The sequence below is a fragment of the Leptodactylus fuscus genome, chromosome 2, assembly GCF_031893055.1.
Source record: "Leptodactylus fuscus isolate aLepFus1 chromosome 2, aLepFus1.hap2, whole genome shotgun sequence".
Lineage (NCBI taxonomy): Eukaryota > Metazoa > Chordata > Amphibia > Anura > Leptodactylidae > Leptodactylus > Leptodactylus fuscus.
The window spans coordinates 274,509,375-274,522,630 of record NC_134266.1 but is presented as its reverse complement, the minus strand read 5'-3'; the positions used below and the strand labels follow the sequence as shown (position 1 = coordinate 274,522,630).

General features: G+C 46.3%; 1 protein-coding gene across 1 annotated transcript; it reads right to left on the bottom strand.

The window, feature by feature from the left end:
- Positions 1–12,335: 12,335 nt before the first annotated feature.
- Positions 12,336–13,256, bottom strand: LOC142194157 (odorant receptor 131-2-like). The gene has a single exon (XM_075263173.1). The coding sequence runs from the start codon at positions 13,254–13,256 to the stop codon at positions 12,336–12,338; it is 921 nt and encodes a 306-aa protein (XP_075119274.1).

Here is a 13,256-nt window from a genome sequence, read left to right as displayed (position 1 = left end):
CCCCTTCCTGCCGCAGCCATTTCATAGAATGGTCAGAAATTAAAGTTCCCCTTCCGGAAATGGAAAGTAACCTAATTATCTCACCCCCCACCACCTCATCATACTTACCTGTCTTCCGGTCAGGACCTTCTGTTCTGGGACGTCACTTCTTCTGGGCAGTCGGCACCTCCTCTTCTTGACTTCTGCTGACTGTCCACACCTGTACTGACTCTACTGTGCATGCGTGAGCGGCCAGCAGACATCACGAAGAGGAGGTGCCCAGAAGAAGTGACGTCCCATGTCCAGAAGGGAAGACATGTAAGTATGATGGAGCTGGAGGGATGTTTCAGTTAGGTAGGAAGCGCTAGTAGTAGGCAGGTTAGCTAGAGAAAAAGGGAGTGGGTGTGAGTGAGAAAGGGAAGGGGAGGGAATGAGAGATGGAAGTGGTGTGAGTGAAGACCAAGGCATCATAGTAGTTGTAGGAAAACCCAGAACAGGAAGACGTGATGTAAGCAAATGCACAGGATGCCAGGAACTCCCAGAGAAACCCAGAAATCACTCAAAACTGCTAAAAGTATTTGGGTGCACTTGATAACCTATTAATAGCACTAATAGACCCTTTAAAAAAATATTTTTCGCTCGGAAGATAATCCTTTAGCATAAGTATTCTTCAGGCTGGAAGTCTGTGGACCTGAAATCTATGGATCCTAGAGGATAATCTTTGGTGGTACCTTAAAGAGGACCTTTCATCACCTCCAACTCTTGGGTGATTAGGTGGCACTCCACTAATTCCGGTGTTAGTTTCAGCACCTGTTAATTAGACTCTCTACTGTCTGGTGGGAGGTCCTGACCTGGAGCAGATAATCTGGGACCACCCACCCGACAACACAAAATCTAATTAACATATTGGGTGCTGAAATCAACAGCTTCATTTGTACAGGAATGGTGGTGGCTAACGAATAAATTCTAAAGACATTGAAGTGGCATCTACTGAAGAGTGCAAAGACTTGGAATTGGTGGAGATGGTGGAGAAAGATCTTCATTAGGTTCTCTCTGTCAAAGGTATTTGAATAGTTCCCAACATATTGTGTACCCCTGATGGAAGACCCTACATATTCCATTACATAGTTATACAGTGTCATCTATTGCCCATTGGGTCCCAGTGGAAACCTGCAGAAACCTAGTCCATCAGGGCCAGTGGTGCTCCCTTCACTAGTACTAGCACATGTACTAGGGTCCAGAAAATCCTTAAGGCTAAGGCCCCACATTCATGTTCTTGTATTGAGGAGTCTTGTCATGGACATATAATAATGTTTACCCTTCAGATTTGGGGATTTATAGAAAAAAAATCTTCTCCAATAAATAAATTTAATCAATTTCGAGAGATTGTATATAGAAATTGTGTATCACCAAAGGAAACTTACAACAATAGCAATTCTAATAACATATGATATGGCTGTCCAAAGGTGTAGAGTCTAAGCAGCAGAAGACTGGTCATGGTGGCTTGTCCATCTCAGGTCTGACAAGTATCACTATCACTTGTAATGCTGAGACAGATACTGTAGTCGAAACATCATCCAAATGGTCATCAAGTGGGCTTGTTACGTCCCAGAATCGAGAGTATTACAAGAAAAGCAAACGTAGATCACAAGTGGGTTCCATCATGACCAAAACTCAATTCACTTGTCTTGACTACCTACCTTCATTTCCTAGACTTGTCTTACAATGTCCCTTTCTTATGGCATCTCAAGGAGGACAACCTTCAATTATCCACCATCTGTTCTTACTTCTATCTTAAATACAAAGCCCAGACAGATAGAGGTTGGATCAAGCAGATGAAATGTGGTAAAAAAAAAAAAAAATAGAACATATGTATATGGAGAAGTCAAATTAATGTAGTGGGCAAAAAATGTCCAATAGACCATCTCGTTACCCTAACCACATGTGATGGATTTTCAGTTTTCCATTCCAGCTATCTTCTTCAAGATTAAATTTTGGATGGTTGTCTCAAAGAAGATCCACAGTACCAGGGATGTGCTTCACTGTCAAAGCTAACTATGCTATGACTTTGATGACACTGATGATGTCAAGTTATGTTACAGGATAGGACATCCTAATAGATCTACAATGTGAGGCACTGTATAAATATGCATACATCTAGATAGCATAGTGTGAGCATACCTAGATTTGTATACTGTAAATATACCATAGAGAGACTAATGCTATTGAGTGTTGGAGTCCGGAGGACATGTCATGGTGAGGATGTAAAGATAAGGATGGCCCTTAAAGAGAACACATGGTGGAGGAGAGGGAGTCTCCCTTCCCAAAGGCAGACGACTGAAGACGGAGAATTGTTTGGGAAGAAGAATACTTTGATTACTTACCTAAAGGGCTGTATATATATATATATATATATATATATATATATATATATATATATATATTCTATCATCTGTGCTCTACTATGGAGTATTCATGTGTAATATATGTACTGAAAATTTTATGGTCTGTGCAACTTGTTCTCGTCTCTTGCTGCCTTAATCCGCATCATCTGTGACCTGCACGATCATGTCATATGGTCATGAAAAGAAATAACTTTTTACATTCCCTTTCCTTATCTTTCGGCCTGGCCTGGACCATTATGACAAATTTTTCTGACCACTGCAGAGTTTACTGCTGATTTTGGACGTTGCATTTGCAGTGATTTGTTTCTTTAGACAAACACAAAAACATTCAGTTCAGAGCATTTTTTCAGACCCCCTTAAAAACTTCTTAATTAATTCAGACCCCAAAACCACCCTAAATAAATTCAGACCTAAAATAGAATTTGCATTGGCCAGAGCTGTAAATAAATACAGACCCCTAAAAAACTTCCTATTGTAAGGCAGTGAAATCTGGGGCCCATCACATACCCAGACTGGTCATGGTGGCCCAACCAAAAAAAATCCCCTGGAGCACCTCAAACACCTCCTGAGCTGAACTGGGCAAATTTCCTCTGCAGGTCACTGTCCTAATACTATAACTTAGTAGAAATCCAAGGACTGTCCAGTAGCCAGAGCTGTCTGTGAACAAAAGGGGCCTGGGGAGCAGTCTGTAAGTTACAGGAGAAACAGAAGAAGTCTCTAATAGAGAAGGGTGATAGGAGTAATCTATGAGAGACAGAGGGGCGGGTGGAAAGGTCTCTAACAGAGAAGGGGTATTGTAGCAGTCTGTAAAATAGAGGGGCATGGGGAGCAGACTGTAACAGATGGATATAGGGAGCAGACTGTGTAACAGAGGGTCATAGGGAGCAGACTGATTAACAGATGGATATAGGGAGCAGACTGTGTAACAGATGGACATAGGGAGCAGACTGTGTAACAGATGGATATAGGGAGCAGACTGTAACAGAGGGACATAGGGAGCAGACTGTCTAACAGAGGGACATAGGGAGCAGACTGTGTAACAGAGGGACATAGGGAGAAGACTGTGTAACAGAGGGACATAGGGAGCAGACTGTGTAACAGAGGGACATAGGGAGAAGACTGTAACAGAGGGACATAGGGAGCAGACTGTCTAACAGAGGGACATAGGGAGCAGACTGTGTAACAGAGGGACATAGGGAGAAGACTGTGTAACAGAGGGGCATACGGAGCAGACTGTGTAACAGAGGGACATAGGGAGCAGACTGATTAACAGATGGATATAGGGAGCAGACTGTGTAACAGATGGACATAGGGAGCAGACTGTGTAACAGATGGATATAGGGAGCAGACTGTGTAACAGAGGGACATAGGGAGCAGACTGTGTAACAGAGGGGCATAGGGAGCAGACTGTAACAGATGGATATAGGGAGCAGACTGTGTAACAGAGGGACATAGGGAGCAGACTGTGTAACAGAGGGTCATAGGGAGCAGACTGTAACAGATGGATATAGGGAGCAGACTGTGTAACAGAGGGACATAGGGAGCAGACTGTGTAACAGAGAGACATGGGGAGCAGACTGTGTAACAGAGAGACATGGGGAGCAGACTGTGTAACAGAGGGACATAGGGAGCAGACTGTGTAACAGAAAGACATAGGGAGCAGACTGTGTAACAGAGAGACATGGGGAGCATACTGTGTAACAGAGGGGCATGGGAGCATACTGTGTAACAGAGGGACATAGGGAGCAGACTGATTAACAGATGGATATAGGGAGCAGACTGTTTAACAGAGGGACATAGGGAGCAGACTGTGTAACAGAGGGACATAGGGAGCAGACTGATTAACAGATGGATATAGGGAGCAGACTGTTTAACAGAGGGACATAGGGAGCAGACTGTGTAACAGAAAGACATAGGGAGCAGACTGTGTAACAGAGAGACATGGGGAGCAGACTGTGTAACAGAGGGGCATGGGGAGCAGACTGTGTAACAGAGAGACATGGGGAGCAGACTGTGTAACAGAGGGGCATGGGAGCAGACTGTAACAGATGGATATAGGGAGCACACTGTGTAACAGAGGGACATAGGGAGCAGACTGATTAACAGATGGATATAGGGAGCAGACTGTGTAACAGATGGATATAGGGAGCAGACTGTTTAACAGAGGGACATAGGGAGCATACTGTGTAACAGAGGGGCATGGATGCAGACTGTGTAACAGATGGATATAGGGAGCAGACTGTGTAACAGATGGACATAGGGAGCAGACTGTGTAACAGATGGACATAGGGAGCAGACTGTGTAACAGAGGGACATAGGGAGCAGACTGTGTAACAGAGGGACATAGGGAGCAGACTGTGTAACAGAGGGGCATAGGGAGCAGACTGTGTAACAGATGGATATAGGGAGCAGACTGTGTAACAGATGGACATAGGGAGCAGACTGTGTAACAGAGGGACATAGGGAGCAGACTGTGTAACAGATGGATATAGGGAGCAGACTGTGTAACAGAGGGGCATAGGGAGCAGACTGTAACAGATGGATATAGGGAGCAGACTGTCTAACAGAGGGACATAGGGAGCAGACTGTGTAACAGAGGGACATAGGGAGAAGACTGTGTAACAGAGGGGCATACGGAGCAGACTGTGTAACAGAGGGACATAGGGAGCAGACTGATTAACAGATGGATATAGGGAGCAGACTGTGTAACAGATGGACATAGGGAGCAGACTGTGTAACAGATGGATATAGGGAGCAGACTGTGTAACAGATGGATATAGGGAGCAGACTGTAACAGAGGGACATAGGGAGCAGACTGTCTAACAGAGGGACATAGGGAGCAGACTGTGTAACAGAGGGACATAGGGAGAAGACTGTGTAACAGAGGGGCATACGGAGCAGACTGTGTAACAGAGGGACATAGGGAGCAGACTGATTAACAGATGGATATAGGGAGCAGACTGTGTAACAGATGGACATAGGGAGCAGACTGTGTAACAGATGGATATAGGGAGCAGACTGTGTAACAGAGGGACATAGGGAGCAGACTGTGTAACAGAGGGGCATAGGGAGCAGACTGTAACAGATGGATATAGGGAGCAGACTGTGTAACAGAGGGACATAGGGAGCAGACTGTGTAACAGAGGGTCATAGGGAGCAGACTGTAACAGATGGATATAGGGAGCAGACTGTGTAACAGAGGGACATAGGGAGCAGACTGTGTAACAGAGAGACATGGGGAGCAGACTGTGTAACAGAGAGACATGGGGAGCAGACTGTGTAACAGAGGGACATAGGGAGCAGACTGTGTAACAGAAAGACATAGGGAGCAGACTGTGTAACAGAGAGACATGGGGAGCATACTGTGTAACAGAGGGGCATGGGAGCATACTGTGTAACAGAGGGACATAGGGAGCAGACTGATTAACAGATGGATATAGGGAGCAGACTGTTTAACAGAGGGACATAGGGAGCAGACTGTGTAACAGAGGGACATAGGGAGCAGACTGATTAACAGATGGATATAGGGAGCAGACTGTTTAACAGAGGGACATAGGGAGCAGACTGTGTAACAGAAAGACATAGGGAGCAGACTGTGTAACAGAGAGACATGGGGAGCAGACTGTGTAACAGAGGGGCATGGGGAGCAGACTGTGTAACAGAGAGACATGGGGAGCAGACTGTGTAACAGAGGGGCATGGGAGCAGACTGTAACAGATGGATATAGGGAGCACACTGTGTAACAGAGGGACATAGGGAGCAGACTGATTAACAGATGGATATAGGGAGCAGACTGTTTAACAGAGGGACATAGGGAGCATACTGTGTAACAGAGGGGCATGGATGCAGACTGTGTAACAGATGGATATAGGGAGCAGACTGTGTAACAGATGGACATAGGGAGCAGACTGTGTAACAGATGGACATAGGGAGCAGACTGTGTAACAGAGGGACATAGGGAGCAGACTGTGTAACAGAGGGACATAGGGAGCAGACTGTGTAACAGAGGGGCATAGGGAGCAGACTGTGTAACAGATGGATATAGGGAGCAGACTGTGTAACAGATGGACATAGGGAGCAGACTGTGTAACAGAGGGACATAGGGAGCAGACTGTGTAACAGATGGATATAGGGAGCAGACTGTGTAACAGAGGGGCATAGGGAGCAGACTGTAACAGATGGATATAGGGAGCAGACTGTCTAACAGAGGGACATAGGGAGCAGACTGTGTAACAGAGGGACATAGGGAGAAGACTGTGTAACAGAGGGGCATACGGAGCAGACTGTGTAACAGAGAGACATAGGGAGCAGACTGTGTAACAGAGAGACATAGGGAGCAGACTGTGTAACAGAGGGGCATAGGGAGCAGACTGTGTAACAGAGGGGCATGGGAGCAGACTGTGTAACAGAGAGACATAGGGAGCAGACTTTGTAACAGAGGGACATAGGGAGCAGACTGTGTAACAGAGGAGCATGGGGAGCAGACTGTGTAACAGAGGGACATAGGGAGCAGACTGTAACAGATGGATATAGGGAGTAGACTGTGTAACAGAGGGGCATAGGGAGCAGACTGTGTAACAGAGAGACATAGGGAGCAGACTGTAACCGATGGATATAGGGAGCAGACTGTTTAACAGAGGGACATAGGGAGCATACTGTGTAACAGAAGGGCATGGGGAGCAGACTGTGTAACAGAGGGGCATGGATGCAGACTGTGTAACAGATGGATATAGGGAGCAGACTGTGTAACAGATGGATATAGGGAGCAGACTGTGTAACAGATGGATATAGGGAGCAGACTGTGTAACAGATGGATATAGGGAGCAGACTGTGTAACAGAGGGACATAGGAAGCAGACTGTGTAACAGAGGGGCATAGGGAGCAGACTGTAACAGATGGATATAGGGAGCAGACTGTCTAACAGAGGGACATAGGGAGCAGACTGTGTAACAGAGGGACATAGGGAGAAGACTGTGTAACAGAGGGGCATACGGAGCAGACTGTGTAACAGAGAGACATAGGGAGCAGACTGTGTAACAGAGAGACATAGGGAGCAGACTGTGTAACAGAGGGGCATAGGGAGCAGACTGTGTAACAGAGGGGCATGGGAGCAGACTGTGTAACAGAGGGGCATAGGGAGCAGACTGTGTAACAGAGGGGCATGGGAGCAGACTGTGTAACAGAGGAGCATGGGGAGCAGACTGTGTAACAGAGGGACATAGGGAGCAGACTGTAACAAATGGATATAGGGAGTAGACTGTGTAACAGATGGATATAGGGAGCAGACTGTGTAACAGAGAGACATAGGGAGCAGACTTTGTAACAGAGGGACATAGGGAGCAGACTGTAACAAATGGATATAGGAAGCAGACTGTGTAACAGAGAGACATAGGGAGCAGACTTTGTAACAGAGGGACATAGGGAGCAGACTTTGTAACAGAAGGGCATGGGGAGCAGACTGTGTAACAGAGGGGCATGGATGCAGACTGTGTAACAGAGGGACATAGGGAGCAAACTGTGTAACAGAAGGGCATGGGGAGCAGACTATGTAACAGAGGGGCATGGATGCAGACTGTGTAACAGATGGATATAGGGAGCAGACTGTGTAACAGATGGATATAGGGAGCAGACTGTGTAACAGATGGATATAGGGAGCAGACTGTGTAACAGAGGGACATAGGGAGCAGACTGTGTAACAGAGGGACATAGGAAGCAGACTGTGTAACAGAGGGGCATGGGGAGCAGACTGTGTAACAGAGGGGCATAGGGAGTAGACTGTAACAGATGGATATAGGGAGCAGACTGTCTAACAGAGGGACATAGGGAGCAGACTGTGTAACAGAGGGACATAGGGAGAAGATTGTGTAACAGAGGGGCATACGGAGCAGACTGTGTAACAGAGAGACATAGGGAGCAGACTGTGTAACAGAGAGACATAGGGAGCAGACTGTGTAACAGAGGGGCATAGGGAGCAGACTGTGTAACAGAGAGACATAGGGAGCAGACTGTGTAACAGAGGGGCATAGGGAGCAGACTGTGTAACAGAGGGGCATGGGAGCAGACTGTGTAACAGAGAGACATAGGGAGCAGACTGTGTAACAGAGGGACATAGGGAGCAGACTGTGTAACAGAGGAGCATGGGGAGCAGACTGTGTAACAGAGGGACATAGGGAGCAGACTGTGTAACAGAGGGACATAGGGACCAAACTGTGTAACAGAGGGACATAGGGACAAGACTGTGTAACAGAGGGACATAGTAAGTAGACTGTAACAGATGGATATAGGGAGCAGACTGTGTAACAGAGGGACATAGGGAGCAGATTGTGTAACAGAAAGACATAGGGAGCAGACTGTGTAACAGAGGGGCATAGGGAGCAGACTGTGTAACAGAGAGACATAGGGAGCAGACTGTAACAGATGGATATAGGGAGTAGACTGTGTAACAGAGGGGCATAGGGAGCAGACTGTGTAACAGAAGGACATAGGGAGCAGATTGTGCAACAGAAAGACATAGGGAGCAGACTGTGTAACAGAGGGGCATAGGGAGCAGACTGTGTAACAGAGAGACATAGGGAGCAGACTGTAACAGATGGATATAGGGAGCAGACTGTGTAACAGAGGGACATAGGGACCAGACTGGGTAACAGAGGGACATATGGAGCAGACTGTAACAGATGGACATAGGGAGCATACCGTGTAACAGAGGGACATAGGGAGCAGACTGTAACAGATGGATATAGGGAGCAGACTGTGTAACAGATGGATATAGGGAGCAGACTGTGTAACAGAGGGACATAGGAAGCAGACTGTGTAACAGAGGGGCATAGGGAGCAGACTGTAACAGATGGATATAGGGAGCAGACTGTCTAACAGAGGGACATAGGGAGCAGACTGTGTAACAGAGGGACATAGGGAGAAGACTGTGTAACAGAGGGGCATACGGAGCAGACTGTGTAACAGAGAGACATAGGGAGCAGACTGTGTAACAGAGAGACATAGGGAGCAGACTGTGTAACAGAGGGGCATAGGGAGCAGACTGTGTAACAGAGGGGCATGGGAGCAGACTGTGTAACAGAGGAGCATGGGGAGCAGACTGTGTAACAGAGGGACATAGGGAGCAGACTGTAACAAATGGATATAGGGAGTAGACTGTGTAACAGATGGATATAGGGAGCAGACTGTGTAACAGAGAGACATAGGGAGCAGACTTTGTAACAGAGGGACATAGGGAGCAGACTGTAACAAATGGATATAGGGAGCAGACTGTGTAACAGATGGATATAGGGAGCAGACTGTGTAACAGAGAGACATAGGGAGCAGACTTTGTAACAGAGGGACATAGGGAGCAGACTGTGTAACAGAGGAGCATGGGGAGCAGACTGTGTAACAGAGGGACATAGGGAGCAGACTGTAACAAATGGATATAGGGAGTAGACTGTGTAACAGAGGGGCATAGGGAGCAGACTGTGTAACAGAGAGACATAGGGAGCAGACTGTAACCGATGGATATAGGGAGCAGACTGTGTAACAGAGGGACATAGGGAGCAGACTGGGTAACAGAGGGACATATGGAGCAGACTGTAACAGATGGACATAGGGAGCAGACTGTGTAACAGAGGGACATAGGGAGCATACTGTGTAAAAGAGAGACATAGGGAGCAGACTGTAACAGATGGATATAGGGAGCAGACTGTGTAACAGAGGGACATAGGGACCAGACTGGATAACAGAGGGACATAGGGAGCAGACTGTAGCATATGGATATAGGGAGCAGACTGTATAACAGAGAGACATAGGGAGCAGACTGTGTAACAGAGGGACATAGGGACCAGACTGGATAACAGAGGGACATAGGGAGCAGACTGTAGCATATGGATATAGGGAGCAGACTGTATAACAGAGGGGCATAGGGAGCAGACTGTGTAACAGAGAGACATAGGGAGCAGACTGTGTAACAGAGGGGCATGGGAAAAAGTCTGTGTAAGGGTGGGTTCACACATGCGCCCTGGTCTCCGTTATGCAGGTTTCCGTTACCTGCCCAAAACTGGACAGGAGACGGAAACCTGTAGTCATTTTTCAAACTCATTCATTTGGACATGCAGAACTTTGCGTCCAGTAAAAAAAAAATGGTTTAGCCGCGGAGAGCACAAAACACTTACGGGCGCTCACGGCGGGACCTGGTCTGCCAGGTTTCCATCATCTGCCGGCAGAAAACGGAAACCTGGATAACGAAGATCGAGCGCTGGCGTGAACCTGCCCTAACAGAGGGGCATGGGGAGAAGACTGTGTCAGAGTGGGAATGGAGAGCAACATGTATAACAGAGGAATCATTGAGCGCAGGGAACGGTTTCGGAGAAAAGGGGGAATAGGTAGCAGTCTGTGTGGGATGGTATATTTGGAGCAATCACTACCAAGGGAAGCTATTGGACCAATTTGAGAGAGAGAAGGGAGGGAAAGGAGGAAGTGGGATACAATGAGCAGTCTGTGTCATAGTTATAGAAAGTATCATAAGTATCACCCAAAAATGATCAATGCCCCTTTGGATTCCTGCCTGCAGTTATTATTCACCATATACCTGACCCTCCAGCAAGTGCAACACTCAATGTGCACCCCCCATGAAATGAAGAAGGGGGAGTGTAAACAATGACTTGAGCTTGTATAGTTTGGGGCAGTGGGGAGGAACTGGAGGAGGTGAATGGGTCCCATCTGGTGTTGACCCTGTACCTGCCCTGCACCCATGAGGTGATGACAGCTATGTATGTATTGTCCCCCGTCTATAAGGGATGCTCCAGGTACTGATGATGGCTGCACCGTATCCACATGGACATTTACAAGGAGAGACCCAAATAACAATATCAGGCAGGGACAACTTGCTCTGAGACATAATAGCAGACACTGAGCACTGACAACAGCAAAAGTGGTGAATTCCTCTAAGTAGTGACTACAACACGAATTACAAACCAGCTGTATACTGTAAAAACAGTCACACTATAGAGCCATATACTACAGTATCAGAGCGGTCACACTATGGAGCTGTATACAGTAATTGTAAGAGCGCTTATACCTCCAGGCTACAGGGCTGTAACATCTGTGGTAAATGTACTGCTATATACCATACACAGCCTGTATATATATCCATGTCCTGCTGTATCTCATCTTGTATCCAGACTACAGGTGTAACATCTGTGGTAAATGTACTGCTATATACCATACACAGCCTGTATATATATCCATGTCCTGCCGTATCTCATCTTGTATCCAGACTACAGGTGTAACATCTGTGGTAAATGTACTGCTATATACCATACACAGCCTGTATATATATCCATGTCCTGCCGTATCTCATCTTGTATCCAGACTACAGGTGTAACATCTGTGGTAAATGTACTGCTATATACCATACACAGCCTGTATATACCTCCATGTCCTGCCGTATCTCATCTTGTATCCAGACTACAGGTGTAACATCTGTGGTAAATGTACTGCTATATACCATACAGATCCTGTATATACCTCCATGTCCTGCCGTATCTCATCTTGTATCCAGACTACAGGTGTAACATCTGTGGTAAATGTACTGCTATATACCATACAGAGCCTGTATATACCTCCATGTCCTGCCGTATCTCATCTTGTATCCAGACTACAGGTGTAACATCTGTGGTAAATGTACTGCTATATACCATACACAGCCTGTATATACCTCCATGTCCTGCCGTATCTCATCTTGTATCCAGACTACAGGTGTAACATGTGTGGTAAATGTACTGCTATATACCATACAGATTTACGTTCCTTCAATGTGCAGACCTAATGTCCTATCAGAAACAATGTACAATCCATGTCTATAAGCGGTTGAGTAGATGAGACGAGTGATGAATAATAAACCATTTTTGGAATATATTATAGTTTTCTGAACCTTCTCATGAATGATGACACAACAGGAACTTTTTATAATTTTATTATATTCAATTTCTTTATATGTTTACGAAAAACTTCATCTCTTATCCCATAAATGACCGGACTGAGGAGTCGGGGCAAACACGTGAACATGACAAAGTTGGAAATGAGTAAGTAAGTGATATAATTTATAAAGTAGGTCTCGGTTATGGTGGAGATGAAGGAGACCATACAGAGCATGAGCTGGAAGGCATGGAGCATCACCGTTTTACTGGCCTTAAGGGCTGAAGAGCCACCAAATCCGATCTTCCTAGCAACTAGCATGACCTTAATGTAGGTAAAGACAATGATCAAGGCCACCAGGGTGAAGCTGAGAGTATTGCAGATGGACCTGACCACATTTTGTAGGGGACTAAGAACCAACATGGAACGATCACAAAACACATAAAGGGAATAGAACGCTACGTTGGTTGAGTAGATCACGACGACGAAGTCTGCAATATTTGGAGAGATTCCTATGATCCAGACCACAACGATGGCAGATCTGGCTCTCTTCGATGTGCAAAATTGTAAATGTCTCATTGGGAAGCATATAGCTACGTAACGCTCTAGAGACATGACCGCCAGGTTGTATGGGGTCACTCGAAAGGAACAGGAGGCCAAGGTGTGCAGGATGTAACAGACGGGCACTGGGTAGTACACCGAATACATAGCAGTCACAAGGATAACATTTCCCAAGGCCAGATAGAAGGTATCATTGATGAGCATGTGGGCAAAGAGGATGTATCGAGACGTCTCCCAGATGTCAGGAGTGGAGAAGAAGACCTTCAGCAGGATAGTGATGATGTATAGAAAGAGGGTGAAAAATAGAAGAGCCAAGCTCACAAGAATGGTCCGGGTGACAACATCAACCCTATCAGTGTGAGAGGGCACCAAGGTAACATTTCCAAGGACAAAAGTAAAATTCACCAT